The sequence below is a fragment of the Corvus brachyrhynchos genome, unplaced genomic scaffold (assembly GCF_000691975.1).
Source record: "Corvus brachyrhynchos isolate BGI_N302 unplaced genomic scaffold, ASM69197v1 scaffold283, whole genome shotgun sequence".
Taxonomy (NCBI): domain Eukaryota; kingdom Metazoa; phylum Chordata; class Aves; order Passeriformes; family Corvidae; genus Corvus; species Corvus brachyrhynchos.
This window is the reverse complement of record NW_008237409.1, coordinates 2050976-2070720: the sequence shown is the minus strand read 5'-3', so window position 1 is coordinate 2070720 and position 19745 is coordinate 2050976. Positions and strand designations below refer to the sequence as shown.

The 19745-nt window shown below is 40.2% G+C and overlaps 1 protein-coding gene across 9 annotated transcripts in view; it reads right to left on the bottom strand.

The window, feature by feature from the left end:
• The window catches only part of BCAS3 (BCAS3, microtubule associated cell migration factor), a 301373-nt gene that overhangs the window by 271444 nt on the left and 10184 nt on the right, over nucleotides 1–19745 (bottom strand). For all 9 annotated transcript variants that reach the window (XM_017730953.1, XM_017730954.1, XM_017730950.1 and 6 more), the window contains exons 6-7: nucleotides 15833–15914; nucleotides 9428–9500 (exon numbers count right to left, since the gene is read on the bottom strand). In XM_017730953.1, the coding sequence (XP_017586442.1) occupies nucleotides 9428–9500; nucleotides 15833–15914 (155 nt within the window). The remainder of the gene's footprint in view (nucleotides 1–9427; nucleotides 9501–15832; nucleotides 15915–19745) is intronic.

Sequence of the window (19745 nt, the reverse complement as noted above, 5' to 3'; positions counted from 1 at the left end):
AAAAAAAAAAAAAAAAACAAAAAACAAAAAAAAGAAAAAAAATTCAATTCTTTATTCCTTAAACATCGCTGCAGAAAGAAAGAGATTCCACTAGGACTTTCAGCATCTAAAGGCTCTCTGCATCCCATCTTTTCACAATAAAAGCTCGAAAACTCCACGCTAAGTCATTTTCTAATTCATGGTACTTAACAGGTTCATTCAAAATCAGGAAAAGCAGCACAAAATTTCTCAGAAAGTGACACTTTCCCCAAAATGTGTGTGCAGCACTGAATTACAAAGCAGCAGAGACATTTTAAGTGCACCACAAATTGCAAAAAGCACGGAAACATTAATTTCTAAGTAAGAAAAACCTGCACCAACCTTAGACAGACGTTACTAAATCTAATCCTTTAAAAAAAGGGGAGGGAATTATTTGATACAGCACTAAAACAGTTGTGTTAAACACCAAGAAATACAAACTTCACCGTTGCATCTTCCTCAAATGTTTTGATCAAGTCTGTCAGCCCAGGAAAAAAAGTTTCACCTTATCCTTGTACTTCACCATCTTCATTGAAAATATTTTTATTACTTGCCCGTGACACAAAAAGTCACCAACTCTGCAGAAACCATTTTGTAACAGGTAAAATGAGTCAGGTTTCAGGCTCAGGAGTCTCCTTTTTTTGATTATAAGGAGTAAATTTTATTTCTGTTAGTTCATAACTAAGGCATTTCTTCACAGGGCAGGGTCTAACTGCACCTGGAATGACCCAGGAAGGACCTGCTGAAGGATTGATTGAGGGATTGGTTCAAGGACTGGTTTCTGTCTCCTGCATAACTCTGGCCATGATCTGTGAGAGAACCTGAGGTTCCACACAGTTCTTCACAGAGACTTTTCCAGTTCTGAGTACTTTCAGTAACCATTAATCCACTTCTGTCCCATGAAACCAACAACTCCTTCGCTTCCCATCTGTAGTCAAGGTGCCAGACATCAACAAGAGGGGGGAAATTTAAGAGTGGGTTTGTGCAAATACTGATTATTGCAACAGATACTGCAAGAGAAAAGTAAAAGAGGAATCCTTAAAAATATCAGAATACTTAGCAGCCTCCAAATTCCTTATTTTGGCAGCTCTTCCCACATCCAGCAGCACATAACACGTTTCGACTGTTGTGTTCTCTGTCACCCCTCACTCTCATCATCAGAAGAGGATTTCTAGGTTTGAGGGGGTTTTGCTGGGTTTGTTTTTACATTTCAGGATGCATGGAGCTGATGAGAGCCATCCAAGAGCCCACAGCCACCTTGGTGTCCCCGGCATGTGGCACTCCTGTCGCTGGAGTGTAAAACACAGCACAAGCTGCCTTCTCAGCTGTGGCCTTTGCAGGGAGACCCGAGTGTGACACACTTTCCACTTCACTGAGACGTGCCACATGTTACAAAACAGAGCTGTCCCATCATATTTCCAGTTAGTTAATACAGGAAGATTAGCGGCATCTCCGGAGATTTGTTTATCTACTTGACCGTGGCTATCACTGAGGGGAAAGTACAGCTGGAGCTCCACTTGCAGAGCAGGATCATTTTTTTTCTGGTATATTCTGGACTAGATTTTGCTTGTGTGTAGCTAAACAGTCCTTTCATACACAATTTATGAACCTGCACTGGCTGTGCAGTGATCATTCTATGAACATGCACGAAACTGGAGACATTTCTGTAAATCTTCATGAACACGAGCAAAGATTAAGTTCTGACAGAATACAACTGCATTTATCATACCTCTATCAACAACCAGTATTTCTGTGATCAGCTGATTAAGCCACAATCTGATGTGTTTCTCCAAAAAATACAAAATTAAAGAGTTGTCTTGCCCTTCCTACTGTCAAATGAAGCAGAACTCACCACTGAAATAAATGCACATCATTTGTATTGCAGTAACAGCCACACAAATATCCAAGATCATCCAGAATGGATCAAAATCAAAAATGCAGAAATTTTTGCATATCAAGAGACAGCCACATGTCACAGCTTAAGAGGAAAAGTTCACATTTCTGGGAGCACAACTCTGAGGGCAAACTGATGGTGAAATACCTCAGCTCCAGCCAAATTTCACCAAGCACATATACAACGCAAACTGAGCATTTTGTGGAGCCACTTACAGCCTCAGCTAGACCCAGATTTTATAAAGTGCCAATATTTCTAACCCTCCAAAGCAATAGCACAGCTTTTTCCTTTATTCTGAGGCATTTGTACTGACAGTACTTTCTGATTAATGGTGTATCAGGAGACAGCACAGTTAACACAGATGGCAGCTGATTATTTCAGCATATATCCAATTAATTGTATATATTTGAGGCATGTTCCTCTGCAACCTGCGTGCATTAAAAGCCCCACCTCGTGTGTGACTGCACACTCAATAACCAGCACTGCAAAGTCTTTACCTGCTAGTGTTAGAACTATTATGAAGGACCAAATATTTCATCCTGTTGGTTCTTGTAACCAATTTCTTTAGATTTCAGGTTCGTTTTTTCCCTTTCTGTGCTTTCCCTCATGATTCATGAGCCTCACAGGCCCCTTGGCACCCTCTCCCCTCACATGCCATCAGCACCAACAAAGGCCACGTTAAGCCAGCGGCTCCAGGCCCGCCCGCGCCGCCGTCCCAGAGCCCACAGAACCATTCTGGGGCTTCACCACTAAGCACAAAACCTTGCACCAACCTGTCTGAGCTAAAATTCTTTTGCCCTCGGTGTCATTAACAGCGTAAGAAACCGGTGGGATTGTGCAACACTTCATCACCTCTGTATTAAGCAGCCTCTGCCTCCAGTTGCATGACAGAGATCATTAGAAGATGTCTGTCAGCTGCTTAGGACTCTGCTAAACCTTAATTGTTTATATGCCAGTTTATGGCTCAAATTACAATTTTTGAAGAGCTTGAAAACAATCCTGTTTCCAAGAAATAATTAGAGGGTTTTAGAGTGTGTATGACTGAAGCTGAGCAGAAATGAGCTTAGATCTTACGGTTAAAGCACTTGAAAAGTGCTCCGAACAGCAAAGCTGCTCTGAGGTTCTGGTCACATCAGGTAGGCCAGAATTTTCCCAAGTGCCCATTAATTATATGTTCTCAGGTATTTCTTGCTCTGTTTTATGACTTGAATCACAGACCGTGTTCTACAGACGTGCAGAGTTCTCACCGTAGCTGAACTCCCCAAAAGCTGGGTTGAAATGATGAAATAATACCTGGAAATAATTACTTGTGGAGTCCCATGAGCAGCAAAAGGAATATTCTGCTTTTCCTTAAATTGGTCTTAAAGTTGAAACCCTCCATGAATTGCTTAACATTAAAAACAAACATCAGTTTAGGTTATATCCTTTCTCTCAGGGAAGACAACAATGCAGCCACCTCCTCTACTGGAGCACTTTTCATTAAATTTGGAGGAATTTCCTAGTTAAAGGTGGTTGATATACCCAGGAGGAATTACAAGTGCTAAGGAAAGGCACACAGGAACACAGCATTCTCCCCAGAGAGTCACCTGACACAGCTGATGCTGAAACGGGAGATGCACTTGTTCAAATTGTGCAGGCAGAATTGATTAAAACATTGATTTATTTTATTATTGTCTCACTGTAAAATATGATCATTATACAGCACAAATGTTCTATTAATAATTTGAAACACCATTAGCTTTAAAAATAAGTTTGTGAGCAACCATCCAAAAATGTGTGAGGGGTCTCCTCAGGTGGTATTCTAATACATTTCCTAGTCAGAATCAAAAAAAAGAAGGCATTAAGCAAGATCTTTTTTTAAGCACATGCTTTACAGCTTTTTCACAAAGTAGGAGCCCTCTAAATCTCTATTTTGAATTACTGAAGAAATATTTACTGAGTTATGCATTGAAATTTGCAAATTTAAAGCTACTAAAATACATTCACTCTTAAAAAAAAAAAACCAGAACTAAAGAAAAAGAATAATGATACCAGATTTCTTAAATTGTGTTTTAATTGTCTTTTTTCTGTACTTCAGAGTACTGTACTTTAAAAGGAGCTCATCCGTGTATGAACGGTTGAGCTCAGCAAACTCCCATGACATTTTCTCTGTATATTAAGCATTTCTGAAGGAAAAGAAAGGAAAAGCACAAGAACGACTTGGGAGAGCCCATGGTAAGGGAGAAAACAGCATTTAGTAACAGATGAAAAGTTCAAATACTGTCAAGTTGTAGGGAATTACTCAAGTGGCAGCAGTTGTGTAACAATACAGATACAAGGGCTGCAAATTGAAGCAGTTTGCCATCAGCTGCTCCAACTGTGAGCAAGAAGTGACAGCACTCTTTTAGGAAAAAACAGATTAAAGAGCATCCTCTATGAACCCACTGGGATCTGATGGCTCTAAGTGTCCTCAGGAAAAGAGAACAACTTAAATCATCCTGAAATTTCTGGTTTCCAACGTCCTTTAAATCCTTCCTACAGTACAGAACACAGGAATAACCTTAAAACACATAAGAAAAGAAAACATAATCCTCAACTGCTCTCCGGGTCTGTCACGTTGATTTATAACAGTTATTTCTAAGACAGACAAAAACACACAGATGCAAACAATTACTCTATTTTTGTAGGCAACAAGTGAGGTGGGTGGTAACTGAGAAATTTTGAAAAATCCTGTCACAATATTCCGTTTTTTCTGAAGTAACCCTCAGCACACAACAAACGCTCGCCACATCAGAGACTTTCCAGGGCCTGAAGGGCCACTTTGATTCCAGACCGCTGCAGGCATTAGTGGGGACGTAATTAGGGTAAAAAGTTCAACCACAGCTCCATGTCTAGAGTGCTGCCAGAAATAAATTTCCTCTCATTCACTGGTTTCTACTGTACCCTCCCTGAGAAACATATTGAAAACACATTTATCTTTGTAGAGTTTGTTCCTCTTCTAATTAACTTTATAGCGTTTACAGTATTTAATAATTTAAAGTGGAATTTAAAGTGGCCCTGGAAGCGGCAGCCCTGCCTGTAATGGTGCTGTGCATTATCTTTTCCCTGTGGTGCTTCTTTTGACAAGTTACTGGGGGCAGGTTTGTGCTCCAGCTGGTTTTATCCGGACTTCCTTCCCTCCATCCCCTCCATCCCTTCATCCCCTCCCTGCATCACTACACAGACAGAGGTTGGAACAGCAGTAAAACAAAACCGTGCCTCAGCTCGGAAATCTGCTCTCCCAAACCTCCACTCCATCCCAAGGATGGCTTGGAAAAGGTTTATCTTTTTACAGCTCCATAAATCAAAGCTTTAGAAGGTCAAAACTACTCATGGTTCTCACCAACTGGTCAAGGTTTGACCCCAAATACTCATTTTCTTCCAGTTTTGATCCAAGATTAACAGTTTATTATAGTTCAAAGGTTTTTTCTTACTCTAGGTTCACTGAGACAAATATTTGGTGTATCAGAGGAACTCCAGAGCTTTCCTGCCCTGGGTATTTACACATGGAAACACCACCTTATTCCACTAAAGCTCCATCTCCTGGCATTTGAATCCATGAGAAAATTCAGAGAATTACCAGCAAACATCACTTCAACATTACAAAAAGTACATTATTATAATCACAGAATCAACTTACAAGGAAAAAACGCTGGGATCTGGAGAGCTTTTTTAAAATGGAGAATATTCCATCTTTAGCACGTAACAACCCCAACCAGCACTGCTAAAAGGAATTTAAACTACTTTATTCAGGGATCTCTCTCAGGCTCTTAAAAGCTACCACACAACCTGCTGAGGCTAAACTGAATTTTCCTGAAAGAAATCAGAGAGGAACACGTTTTTCATCTGCTGGAAGGGAAGGAAATCTTTGCAAGGCAGCTGACACCACACAACTCTGCAGTTAAATGAAGCTTTGCTGTTACTCAGCAGCTCAAGAACCTTTGGGACTCAAATCCTCAAAGGTAACAGAGAAACAGGAGAGTTTTGCCCAACTTTAGAGGTCCTACTGTACTTCTTAGAACAAAACCCATTAAATTAAGTTTGCTCTCTAGGCTTGAGAGTCTTCACAAAATCTGAGTTTTGCGCAGTCCTCAATAAAAGCCCACAAATATTTCACAAACTTCATGAAATCTATTTCATGGTGCCCAATACAATTGAAAATCACAACCATCTGGCCCAGCCGTTTTTCTGAGTGATTTCAGAAAGCAAACTGCATTTTATACCTGGAGTGGCTACACCCTTTGCACACCCCCTGGCAGGACTGAGCCAGGTTGAGTCCTCGCCATCACCATTGTCTTTGCAAGGGCATTCCAGGAGAAATATTCCAGGGAGAGTTCCCCTGAGCAGTGTGAGGACTGGGAACAAGAACTTCATTCACCAGAGCTCGTTTCCTCCTCTTGGGAGATCCTTCCAGGAGCTTTGCTGTTTGTGTCTGACAAATCATTTCCCAACCAGCTCATTTTAAGCATTAAAAGCCACGGACACTTAGAAGTGGACACTGGATTTTAGCACTGCCCAGTGACTTTGCCAGACCCAGAACAGGCTCATGAAACTCTGAAACACTGAGAAAATATTAATACTTTAATTGTGCTGTTACTCATGTGAAGCTGCTCCCTAAACCTGAGCACTCCCATAAACACATTCCTGAGTTGAAGTTGGGTTAAGGTTAGCAGGATTTAATCTACAGTAGCCATGAGAATAAAGCACACGCTTCCTGAAAATCTGCTGCCAATTGATTTGCCTTGTAAACAGATCAGCAGGGGAAAAAAAATGCTGGCTAGCCAAAGTTACACATTTTCTTTGCTCCAACTACTCCTCCTTCTTTAATTTACCCTAATTTCCTCTCTCCTCCCATGATTAATAAAGATTACATTACCTCTTGCTTCTCATGCCCTTGAATGACCTCCATCCAATTCTTCAAGTCATCCAAAATTTTCCACCACTTGATATCATTAAATTAATTCATCTTTCTAAAAATACAAGCTGGAAAGCCAACACAGGCTGCTGTAGGGGCCACTGCCTGAGCTCCTGCACTCTCCCTAAAGGCTACTGGCTTCAAACTCTTACTTTTTAATCTTCTAGTACTGATTGTTCAATTAGTTACACTTGCATCATTAGCTGATTATCATACTTGCCTATGTAAGATTCTGGCATAATCTGCTGATCTTTCAGCAAAATAATTTGCCTATTTGGACACAGGACAAGGGAACCAAAATATCAAATATGTTTTGTAAGGATGGCTTAGAGGTCCAGTACCTGGAGAAAGATGGACAAAGGCTATCTATAAGAGCAGGCAGTGACAAGACAAGGGCTCAGGCTTCCCTGCCCCTCCTCCCTGTCCCTGCTACTTCACGTGCTTTATTTCCCTCCTGGAATGTTTATTTCTGGGTTTTTTTAAGCTTTCTTGTTACCTATATCATCTACTGAAGGGCAAATTTGCAATGTCTCCATCTATTCTCAACTATGTTTCTAAAAATCTAAAATAAAACTAAATTATCCTGCTCAGTTTCTCTTTAAATTTCTCCATTAGTTAAAATGAAGTGTTTATTTAATTTAAAGAGATTGGTACATTTACTTATGAAGAGAACAAAAGTAATGGATTTTGGACCTCTCTGGCGTATTTGAAAGTGTTTTTACAGATCCAGTATGTTCCAAACTATGGCTTCAATGACCCATGTGGGGAAAACAAGGATATTTTAATGTTTCACCACCAAGAAAATGCATTAATATGCACCAAACCCATCAATTAATTCCGTGTATGTATAAAGATTTGTTTGTCTTATCACCAGGAACAAGCAGGCATGTCTTTGCAAACCTCCACAACCCCAAAATTTAGGCAGATATTCTTTCTTTTTTGGTTTTCCTTTTAATTTGAAAATCTTGTAATATAAGACTGAAGTTGCCTGAACCAACCTCTAAAGCAGCAGAGAAATACCAGCCAAAAACCACAATCTGTTTCCCATTTATGTGTCAGGACTGCACCGTTTTGGGGGGCTGTGAAAACAATTGTTTTGAAAAGATTATTTAGTGAATCACGGACTGGTTTGGGTTGGAAGGGGACCCTTAAAGATCATCCAGTCAAGCCCCCTGTGAAACATCTCAGTCACTTTACTAGCTGGAAAAATGTGACTTTTAAAAGACAAAAATGTGCATACCAAAAGCCAGCCAGAAAATCAGATATGAGGCAAAAGTTCCACCTTGTTGATGAGTATAAAATGATGACACACGACAACAGAAAACAAAAACCATTATCAGCAAATTCATCTGGGAATTAATTAATAATGGTAACAACAAAAAATTATTTGGAAATGATATTATGGCGTTGAAAACATATGAGGGGCTTTTTTTGAGGAAAGCAGAAACTGCCCATAATCTCAGAATTATCTTCTATTAACTGAGGAATACAATAACACAATGAAAATAATGATCCTCAGGGTCTGTTCATTTCCCAGGTATCTCAGCTTCTAAAAGAAGGGTTTGAAGGAAGATTTTTACCAAACCAACATATCCCTTACATATTAAAATACACTGTATAAAGGTTGAAACTCCTATGAGAGCAGTATTTGCATTTCTAATTTATAAATAGTTAAACTTACGGGGCAGGGAAGAAAAGGAGAAAAATCACCATAAACTGAGTTTTGCAAGTTGTAAACACATAAAGAAAAAAAAAATCACTTCTCTGCCTTATGCGGATTCTAATTTCAACATTTAAGGCAGGTAACATTAATATTGCAATTTAACACAGTAATAACAGAGAAAGTTAAAGATTTGACAGTTCTTCCTTCACACACACAGTGATTAAACTCTTAATTGAAAAAGGTGTGGCACAGAATTAGCCTTACAACTATAAGAAGATTTACTTCAACTGTTCAGCCATTAAATGGCTGCGTAGAGAATTACTCCTGAAAAGCAAATATTTTCCTGTAGGTAGAGATATAAATCCTGTGCATTGTCTGAATCAAACGTAAAATGTCTTAAGGGCCTCTTTTATAAGAGCAGTGATACAACAATTTTGGCCAGAGAGCACAAAACAAGACTGCAAACTGATTTTTCTAACTCAGAGAAGGAGGTTTAACATGTATTTTGCTAATAAACACTGTGTGGCTGCAACAATTAAATGCTTGGTATTTGTAATTCATTTGCTGCTGGAAAAATTACTTTTTAAGACATAGAGATTGGCTTTAGACACTTCACAGTAATAATTCTGACCCAGTTTAATATCAGAAAAGGTTAATTATAAAGTTGTGATTCCACTGAGAAGAAAATAAACTTAAAATACCCCTTTATTTATTTTATATCAAGAGTCTCTTTTTTATTCCTTTCCAAAAGCTTAAGTCATAGGAAAATGTATGTTGATGCACCAAAAAAAAGTTTAAAACCACATCCTAGTGTTATCCCATGAGGAAAAAAGGAGCAGAGCTTTAACAATGTCATCTACTGGGCTTTTTAGATGACATTACAATTTATGTATTACTTCATACACAAAAATATTCTTACCCAGAAGATCCAATGCTTTTGCACACACCAAGCAGAGGCCGCTTCTCAGCAAAATTATCACATTTCTGAGCACCTGAGAAGAGGGAAACAAGAGAAAAGCAAAAGGAAATTACTATGCACTGTTTGTACAGTTTCTAAGTTCAGGTTGGGGCCCAATATATTGAATATATAACCCAAAACTCACAGCTTGTGCAAGGTGAGGGACAGAAATTCAAATCCCAGACAGAGCTGTGACCACTGAAGAACTGCTCTTGACAGAGTGAAAATGAGAAACAACACAAGCAGCAAAACGTGGCCAGGCTTTGGGAGTGATTTTCTGTTCATCCCATTTGGGGTTGGGATTCTGGGACTGTAACAAGTGATTCTTGCTCACTTTTCATTGTTCCTTATAAAGCTGTCTGCACTAAGGCCCTCAGCAGCTCTGCCTGGGGTTCACACCTTGGCTTCCAGTTTGTGCAAGTGGAACACACGAGTGCCAACCTCAGAGCAGCCACTGCAGCCCCTGCCCTGTGCCCAAGCAAACAGGAGATGAAATTCAAACCAGATCCATCTGTTCCACCATCAGGAGATTCCAGCCTTTAAGAGAAAACAACCTCCAGTGGGACTCCAAGTGAAAACACAACTCCTACACCACACCCCAGCCACATTTAGGGGTGGTTTCACCAGGTGACAACTGGGCCAGTTGTCCCTGCCCTGGGATCCATTCCCACACCAGTGGCACCAGCCCTGGCACTAGAACCCAGCCTGTCGTCCCCCCAGGCTCAGTAACACCTTCACCCCAGCACAGGCAGATTGTTAAAGACGCCACACTTCTCAAAATGGGGTTTTAAAGAGTTTGGAGAACTTTGCTTTACTGCTGCATAAACAGAAATAAAACTAAAATTGAGTTTAAGGAAAAACAACAACAGCAAAAAATCTCATTTCTGCTTGTGAACGATGTTTAACTGAATTCCAGGGTATGTTTCTACCCAACTTAAATAACTGAGTAACAACCAACACCACCACTATGAAGTTTCCTCCATTTTCTTTCAACCTTTGCCTTTTTAATGATCTATCTATAGGTCTGCACGTGTGTGGTGAATAATGGAATTTTTTTTTCCTCCATTATACACTAAACCCTTTGATCTCTAAAGAATATTAGTGATAGAGCCTGCTCAAAATTTAAATCTCAAATACTGCTGTACAGCCGTAAATCATTTATTCAGAAAGGCACAACAATTAACAATATTCATTTTGACACAGCAGACTCTGTTAATTATTAATAACTCAGGTACATGCACTTAATTTGTAACAAACACTGTTCAGTCCTCTCATCTGTACAAGGATAAGTCTTCCCTCCTACACCTTTGGGTATTTATAAAGTCAAATGGGTCACATCAATAACTCCACCATCAACAATAGCTTTACAAAGAACCTAAACCAGCCAGATGGATTTCCCTTTTATTCCTATTATTTCAAGCTCTTTGGTGAGTCAAACCTGTACTGTATGTACTGACCTGTAAATTGATAAATGAAACATAAAGTCTCCTTAAGAGTCTGGCAACCGATTTGTTTCCTTCAACCCAGCTAACAGATGAATTCCATTTGTTCTGTTCCCAGCACGGAGGGGGAAATGCTGACTACCAGCAGTTCTGACACTGATTTAAGTGCAGCCAGGACTTTACCTGAAGTATTTAACTCTACTTTTTTTCTTCTTTTTTTCACTAAGATGTATTAGAGACACGAATTCAGATGTTTCTTTATGGTCTAGCTCTCAGTTTAACGAAAGGAAGGGGAAAGAAGGAGGAAAAAGGTGGAGGGGAGTCCAGGGAATCAAGTGCCCAAAATAAAAAGGAATGCCAGTTTTAATACCCACAGCACAGATTCTGCAACAGGTGCTTAAACTTCTGATTTCAGTCTGTAATAACTCCAGTCCCTCAATTTTAAAAAATCCATTTTCTATTTCAATACTTTCAGAATGTAAATATTAATACTGCAGGAAAGGATCATTATTGGGAGGCCTCTGAGGGCATTAAATCAGGTTAATAGCTGTCCCATTCATGAGATTGCACAGAGCGACATGTGTTGGGCTCTGCCATGCTCTAATGGAAGCAGGAGCCTCTCCCAGTTCTGGGGTGGGATTTAATCCCCCAAGTTCTGCTGGATTAATTTTCATTTGTAAAATTGTGTTTATTTGCATGTGCGAGGCGCTGACGTTGCACACACCTGCTGCACACACAGTGTTTAACAAAATTGAAATGAAAAACAGCTCCCTAAATCCCCCAAATACAAAAAGTATTGAAATCCTGTTGCAAAGTCTTTTTCTTAAACTCCTTTTATTCTAAATCCTTTTAATTCTGTCATATAACACTACAGCATTTATAAAATGCTGGAAATCCTGACAAATCACACAATTAAAGTAATGAAAACTGCCCTTCCTGCCAACAAGGCACCACCTTATCTACAGCTCCATTTAGCTAAATGATACGTTTGGTTTTTTAAAAACCTAACTTCAGTTGGTGTGCTTAACATTGAAAAAAAAAAAAAAGAAAAAAAAAAATCTCTCTGTGGCTAAATGAAATTTCATACAAATCAACATTTAGAAGTTGATGAAGTCAAAAGGTTACCCACATGTAAGCTCAAAGCAGCTTAGGCCCTGTCCTGCTGATGAAACTGTGAATAGAGACCTCGGGCCTGCTAAGGCCTCTCAATAATGCCAATAATAAAAGAGCAACAACAACAATAACAACAGCACATCTTTATGCAGAATAAAAATGAAACCCAGTGATTTTCACAGGAACTCAAAAGCTGCTCAGAACTATGGAAATCACCCTGGTTTCCCATGGGGGGAAACACACTGGATGAATTTCACACTCTGACCTATTTAGCAGTGGCATAGAGGCACAATGGAGTGGATTTTTCTGGTGTGTAAATCCACTGATCAGTCCCATCTAATAATGTAGTGCAGCTCCTGCTCCACTAAACCCCTCTTATTTCCATCTTTTCCTTAGAAATCATGTTGCATCTGGGGTCCTGCCCCACGTCAGTGCAGCAGCCAAGCAGTACCCGGGAATGCCCCAGGCAGGAATTCCCTCTCAGCCCAACTGGGTGAAAGTTTCAGGTGCACTGGCCTAAAGCACTGATGTGATGTGATGATGGAATACAGGTCAGTCCAAAGCTTCAAAGAAATTAGTATTTTACAGTGTTGCACTCCAAAATTCTCCCCTGTAATATCTCTAAGAGCCTTACTTGGAGAATTCCAGTCTGTAATTTCTGTAATCCACAGACATTACCATTCATTACCCCAAAAACCCCACAGAACAGTGGGAGAACACCAAAAGTCAAACACACACCTGCAAAACCCACCTACACCACCCCAAACCTCGCCTGTCCATCGTGCAGGGCCAGTTTCTCCACCACACAGCCCCTGTGATTATTTTGGCCTCTGGGGATTGAAAACCACTGAGCCACCCAAGTGGCTGAACATACGCAAACCTCCCATCTGCCTTCCTTTAGGGAGCAACCTAAATATTAGAGCTCTTTAAGTGTACCTGCACATAAACCTGAGTCAGCTTTTGAGGTTCAACTCTGCATTTTACCAACATCAAAGATGGGAGCAGTGGATAACAGGGATAAATCTGCTGCAATATTTCAACTCTCAATGGGTTTTAGTACCTCTAACTTATTTTTAATTTGCTTTTTTTCCCCTTATAAGTCAATCTGAGTGAACAGTCAAATTCACTGAGAGATGTAAGGCTATTACACCATCTTTTCTGCAAGCAACATAATCTAGAAAATGGCAATAAATTAATTCAGCTTGCTGGAGGAATTTATTCTCATAATGCTGAGACATGGAAATAGGTTTTACAGCCAACCACTGATCTAAACTTCACCACACCAGCCTGTCACCATGTCCCTTTGAGCAGGAATTGCCACACACAGAGCTGCTCCTCTGGATTTCTGAGTTTCTTGATTGATTTTTAAACTATGCAGCTCCACCTTAACAAATGGGCCAGCAGAAGGCAAAGCAGGTATTTGGCTAGGGGCTTGTAAAATGACCTGGGAGAAGTAATAAAAAATGGGAGACTGTAGCACTGGCTTACCTCAGAAAGCATCAATATTCTGATTTTGTAGGTAAAAGAACAGCAGAGGTAACTGAAATAAATGCACTGACAGCAAAAATCCAGCCCCCAGCACACCTGGGCACATGGAAACACCACTCAATCCAGCCCAGCACCCAGGTCTGGAAGTGAAGAGCCAGGCCAGCCCAGCAGCTGTGCCAAGGATGGCTCAGCAGATAGCACAGCTCAGAATTCTTGTCCCTAACACTGCCAGAGTCCAGACTGAGATGTTCTCATAGTCCAAAAATTAGCTCTGCAAGCCCAAAATCTGGTCCCAGTGCAAACCTTCAGTCTCCAAAAAGGGCGTTTATATTGTAAACTGTACAGAACAATTAAAGCCCTGTCTATTGAAGGTAGGTATGACCTGACCACAGAGAAGAGTTGGTATCTGTGGGGTTTAGCATTATTTACAGAAATCCCTCAGGGTTTTAAGGACATCTCCAGCAGGCTGCAGAGCAGCCCTGCCACGGCCACCAGGACATCAAAGTGATGCTGCAGAGCTGGGCCAGGCCAGGGCTGTTGGCTCAGAGCAGAGCAGAGCTGCCAGGTCCGAGCAGTTCCAGAGCTGGCCCAGCTCCTGAGCTCACAAACCTGCCCAGCTCCCAGCTGGCAGTGCCCCAGGGCAGCTCCAGAGCCTGCCCAGGCTCCTGCTGCCAGCAGCACCCAGGACCTGCTGAAGGAGATCCTCTGCATGAATTAACCCCCCTGAAACAAGGCTTCATTATGCCATGAGGCACACTATGAGGCAGAGGATCTAACATCAAAGGACTGCAGTTTTTTAACAAAATAGTTGACAAACTATTAAGTTCTGCTCCCGTAAAGTCACCAAGTTAAAGCCATGAGCTTTCCTTTCACACCTGGGAATGAGCTGCTTATCACCAGCTAAGATCTGTTTCTAGGAACGTGCCAAATCCATCCACCAAGAGACTCCTATTTTCAATAATTCCCTTTTTACAGCTTTACAGTAAAACAGTGTTTGAGCCTGCTGATGGTAATCAGCTTCTCCTTTACAAATTCCTTTTATTTTGTTCAGAATCATTAAAGCTCATGAGTTAGTTATCTAAGGCCTCTTATTACAGCTTTACTTTTATCTGATTCCAGATACTGGTCAATGATACATTCATGTACTTTTAATCAAAGATTTATTTAAACCAAGCCATGTAAAAAGAGACCAAAACATGTTTTTAAAAGGTTTGGTTTAATTTAATATGAGCTAATTTGAATAGTTTTCTAATGTAACAACTATCATTGTCAGATGCTAATATATGGAATTTAGGGGCAGAAGGACAGTAACTGCTTGAAGGAGTTCATGAGTGTAATTTACTCGATTGAAAAATCAAAAACCTGTTTTAATACCAGAAAAAAACAGAACTTCCATGTTCTTCAATTAATTTACTTCATTTTCATTTCCATTTACACTTTTCTTCCTCTTTTTTTTTTTCCTTTGAGAGAGGAAGGGGCACAGACATCCATTACTCAGTGACACACATAATAGCAAAAGAGCAGCTTGTTGGGAATTATGCCGTGTTCCAGTAAATGGAATAAAGGAACAACAGGCCTGGGAAGTATTTTACTGTAAGTTAGTTTAACCTGTAACAGTTACACAGCCACATACACTTTGTATATTCCTCTGCTCAGGAAATCACCAAAACAATGTATAATACATCCATGAAACCTTTAACTTTCTTCGTTTGCTTTCTTTGAAACACACAAAATTAGTATAATTTACTATGAATAATTTAAATAAGATTTGAGGCTGTGTTTTTTGAGTTCATTAATTAATTCATTAAATATTACTAGAAATTCTAACCCAGCATAATCCCCAAACACCTTGGTCAGACTAGAAAGACATTGTTTTCATCCACAAAGTAAAACAACTCATTTAATTTAGACCTCAACAGTTCTTGCAGAAGTCTACAATTAGATTGGGTTTGGATGAAACAGGGTAATTTTTTCAGTGGAATTTGCTCATTTATGCACAGTTGCTCAGATTTTGCAGCAAGTTCTTCTGGGGGTTAACTCAACTCCTGGAAGAATCCTGTTAAATTAAGCAGCTTGGTTCAGAATTTGATAAAATAGTATTTAAGCAGTGACAGAGGAGCTGCACTCAAGGGATGATAAAAGTTCAGCCACTGAAAGGGTCAAAGTGAGTAAAGTTAATGTAAAATAAGGAGAAATTGAACAAACCAGAAGCCAGTGCCACCCCAAAAACCAAATTCTGTTGTCTTGTTAGTTTTACTGGAGTGGAAAAGCAGCCTTTTTGAAAAGCTCTGGTGAATGATGATCTCTTGAACTGTGTACTCACTGATCTGAGGGGCTGGGAGGATCCGTGCGGCTCGAACCGGCCCGTGGCGCACCGAGAACAGCTCCTGGGCTTCTCCACTGATCTGCAAATGTCAACAGCAATGCAAAAAGCAGATATATACTTTCAAATACATACACATTTAGGAGCTAAGAAGGTAGGTAGAGAGGCATTGTAGGGAAGTACACTGGTAAGACTCTGCCTAAGCAACCACTGGCATTTCTGTAAATGAGAATAGGCCTTAGAAGTCTCAAATTAATTGTTCATGACCATACAGGTTTTGGAAGAAGCAAGACTTGAAGATGACTAAAATTTACACAAATTTATCCCACGTTTCACATGGTTCTAAAGAAAAATGCCAACTCAACAGAGATCAAGAGTGGCAAACATGGGTGGAAAAAGATGGGAGAATTTCATATATTGGTTCATTTCACACTCACCATGTGTGAAAACCATGTTTAAAAATAGGTGGTCAAGCTACTTAAGCCTGCCACTGATGGCAGTGCTGAAAAGATTAAACCAGAAGCAGTCAAGATGAATTCCCAGACTTCCTGCAATGGTCACTCAATGTATTTTCATAACTGCCTGGTAATGGATCCGATACGGAACGTCAAGCTCCAGGAAAATGGCAAACATTATGAAGCTCATTTCCAAATAACCAACAACTTAAAACAGATGTAATGAGCCTCAGAACACAGCCAAGGCTGGCATAAAGTTTTGCCAAACAAGCAGCTTACAATATCAGAACAGAACATGATTTGGAATAAGGTTCCTAGGAATCAATAAACTATAAATTCAAGTGAACTTTTGGAAATGTCATTTTAGGGTTGTTTCCATTTCTTTCTGCACTTCAGCTCACACGTCCAAAAAGTTAAAATACTCCTACTGTTTGACCAGCAAATCCCAAGTACAGTACTCCAGGCTCTCAGCTTACATCCAGTCCTGCCTGGTTATTTATTATCACTGCTCTAAGTCATCGGGGAGAATGAAACCCACCCCATGAAGCACAATTATAAATAAAATTACTTTGAAAATACCATTTACTACAGAGCTAACCCACCATCCTGCACACAATATAGAGAAGTACTGCTTTTCCCTGTTAAGCCTGGAATTACACACAAGCTACACAAATGTGGTGAAATAACATTCTAACCCGTTTTAGCCCAGCAGTTTATCAATTAATATCACTTTTACTGACACTATCAGAATTATTCCTGATGAACACAACACTTTTCAAACTGCAATCAAAATGAGAATTAATCCCTGGGTCTACCCTGCTCTTATTTTATGAGGCAGATGTTCCAATCACAGCAGATTCTTCTCTTCCCTCTGCACACACAACCCTGCAGTACTCCAGCTTTTGCAAAACAAGTTTAATTCTCCCTCAGGAGCAGCATCTTGACCAGATTCTATACAAGACACAGAAATGATGATCAGAAATCAACTCAGCAAAGGTTTGCTGATGGCTTTTAACTGATCGTGAGCTTGGAGTGCAGTGGAGAAAAAAAAAAGCCTCTGGATGAAAACATCTGTATCCAGAAAAAACAGCTTGGGAAAATGTAAAGCACAGCTAAGCAGAAAATGAGGAAAATTAAAGAGGGACAGAGTAATAAAGAGATTAAAAAAATTAAGACAGCAGCACGTTTTCTGTCCATTGGAACACAGCAGCTCTATGAAAAGGCAAAGGAGGAAATGGAAAAGAAGGAAAATAGAAGGGTTTGGAACTATTATTATTGGCAATTAAAGATTTTTTCCCCCAAATCATGAACATGCTGTTTCACACGTGTGTGCACATCTCTGGCTATGAATGAAAACAAGAGGGAAAGGAACCAGCACAACAAAGGTACGGAAGGAGTGATCCCCATAAAATGTCCCAGCCCAGCTCAGACACCTCCTTCTCCTTTCTAAATCTGCCAGCACACGAGCCCCAACTCCAATCTACTTCAAACAAAGTTCCAGTCCCCAAAGGAAGATACACAGAGAAGGCCAAACCTTCTTAACTCAGGCTCTGCTCTTAAATATCCTGAACTCCAGGAGCATGTTTATCCAGCCTGGGGTGCCAAGACCTGGTAGAGCTTAAACTTGAGACTTGCAAAGAAAAGCCTAAAATGTCCAAGTACAAATGAAGTTTGTTTGTAGTGAAGCATTTAACATGGAAATCCCAGCCCAGCTCTTCTCATGCATATAATGCACTAACTTTTGAATAATTAATATTCATTATGTAAAAGATAATTTATTATTTTATACTGGGGGAAAATTACAGAAAGGTTAAGTGGAGTAACAAAAGCCACAGGATCCAACAGTGACAAAGATGAGATTACAGGTATTTAGCCCCTGTTTTGAGACCACTGTAGGTTAACAGGTCCTTTGCTCAGTCCCTGTAGGACTCTCAATCATGGAATGGTTTGGGTTCAGCCTCTACAGCTCACTTGCTGACTCCTGGGAGCTAAAAAGGAGCAAATTTTAAGATACACCCCCACTGGAGACTTTGCAATGAAAATACAAGATGCCACCCAACCACCAGCAGCTCGTTTGTAAAGAAAATTCAAAATTCTCTAACAGGCACAAATTAAGTTTCCAAAAAATCTTGATGTGACACTACAACATGGATCACATTAAAACACTAATATTTAATCTAGCATAGTTTCATAAAGTAACAGCTTTTTTAGGGGATTTAAGTTGTGTGTCCTTAACGGTTCTGTAGAGACAGGGACTCATAGAAGGCATTGCCTGTTGTTGTCTGTCATGAATTAGTAAGAACTTGGTTGTTCCTTGGTTTGCTTGGCACTGAAAAATGCATTAGGGCTTTGAGTTCAAGATTTTCTTTGAATTCCAATGAACTTCTTTCAAACACCACCACCAGCAGAAGCTTCTGCTATCTGCAGTCTTACAAATCCCTGAATGAACTGTGGTTAATGCTAATGCCCTTCATTTATCTGTGGACAACATAAAACTTCATTGCTGAGGCCACACAGATCCAATCTGCCTGCAAGCACCATCTTCAGGGGACAGAGATTGTGTGGCCTGATCTTCCTGCCACTCCAGCCCTTATCTCACTGCTCAGGCAGCCAATCCTCCCTGTGAATGGGACACTTATCCCACTAGGAACTCAAGTGGGACAAGGAATTGCACACTGAGGGGAGAACGGCCAGCCTGGATCAGATGTGGGCTGGCAACTCTCAGCCAAAGGCTCCACATCCCATTACCAGTCCCTCGAGCTCCACAGTCTCACATGCACAGACAAAATATAAATAGAGCTCATGAATTGAAAACAGAGCTCTAAATTCTTCAAAAAGCACCTGTGAGAAACGAGGCTGTGGCTGCCATTTTGGATTGGATCCAGCTAAGTAGCAAGCCCCCGTGGCAGCTCTCAGAGCTCTTAAAAGTTTTTCTTTCCCATTCCAAAAGCCAAGAATATTTCCAAACAGGTTTCAAGAATTGGATATTAAGCTGTAAAAGCAGCACCAGGTACTCGTTGTAGGGAAGAGTGAATCCAAAATGACGGCTCCAAGCTGGTCTGGTAGAACATCTCAGCTTTCCCAAAACATGGGATCAACCACAACTCCCAGACCTACAGGGAGGGCTGGAAGCAAAGGATTCAAATCCCCCAACAAAGTTTTCATTGCTCTCTTCCAATTAAAGGAGGAGGAAGAAGAGCTCTCTCCTCCACTTAAGACATCTTGAGCTATTGCTTAAAACATGACAGCCCAGGCATCTGCAGCACTGGTTAATTTTTGATGACAGAGCTGTATTGTTTGGAGCACACCAGTTTGCACCCACAAAAAAAAAGCTGAACAAAGAAAGTTTTGTTCACACCAAGGATAACTAATAGTTTCCAACCAGAGAAAATGGTTTTCACATGGTGAAAAAAAAAAAAAAAAAAAAAAAAAAACCCAAAACCCCAAAAATTTGAGTT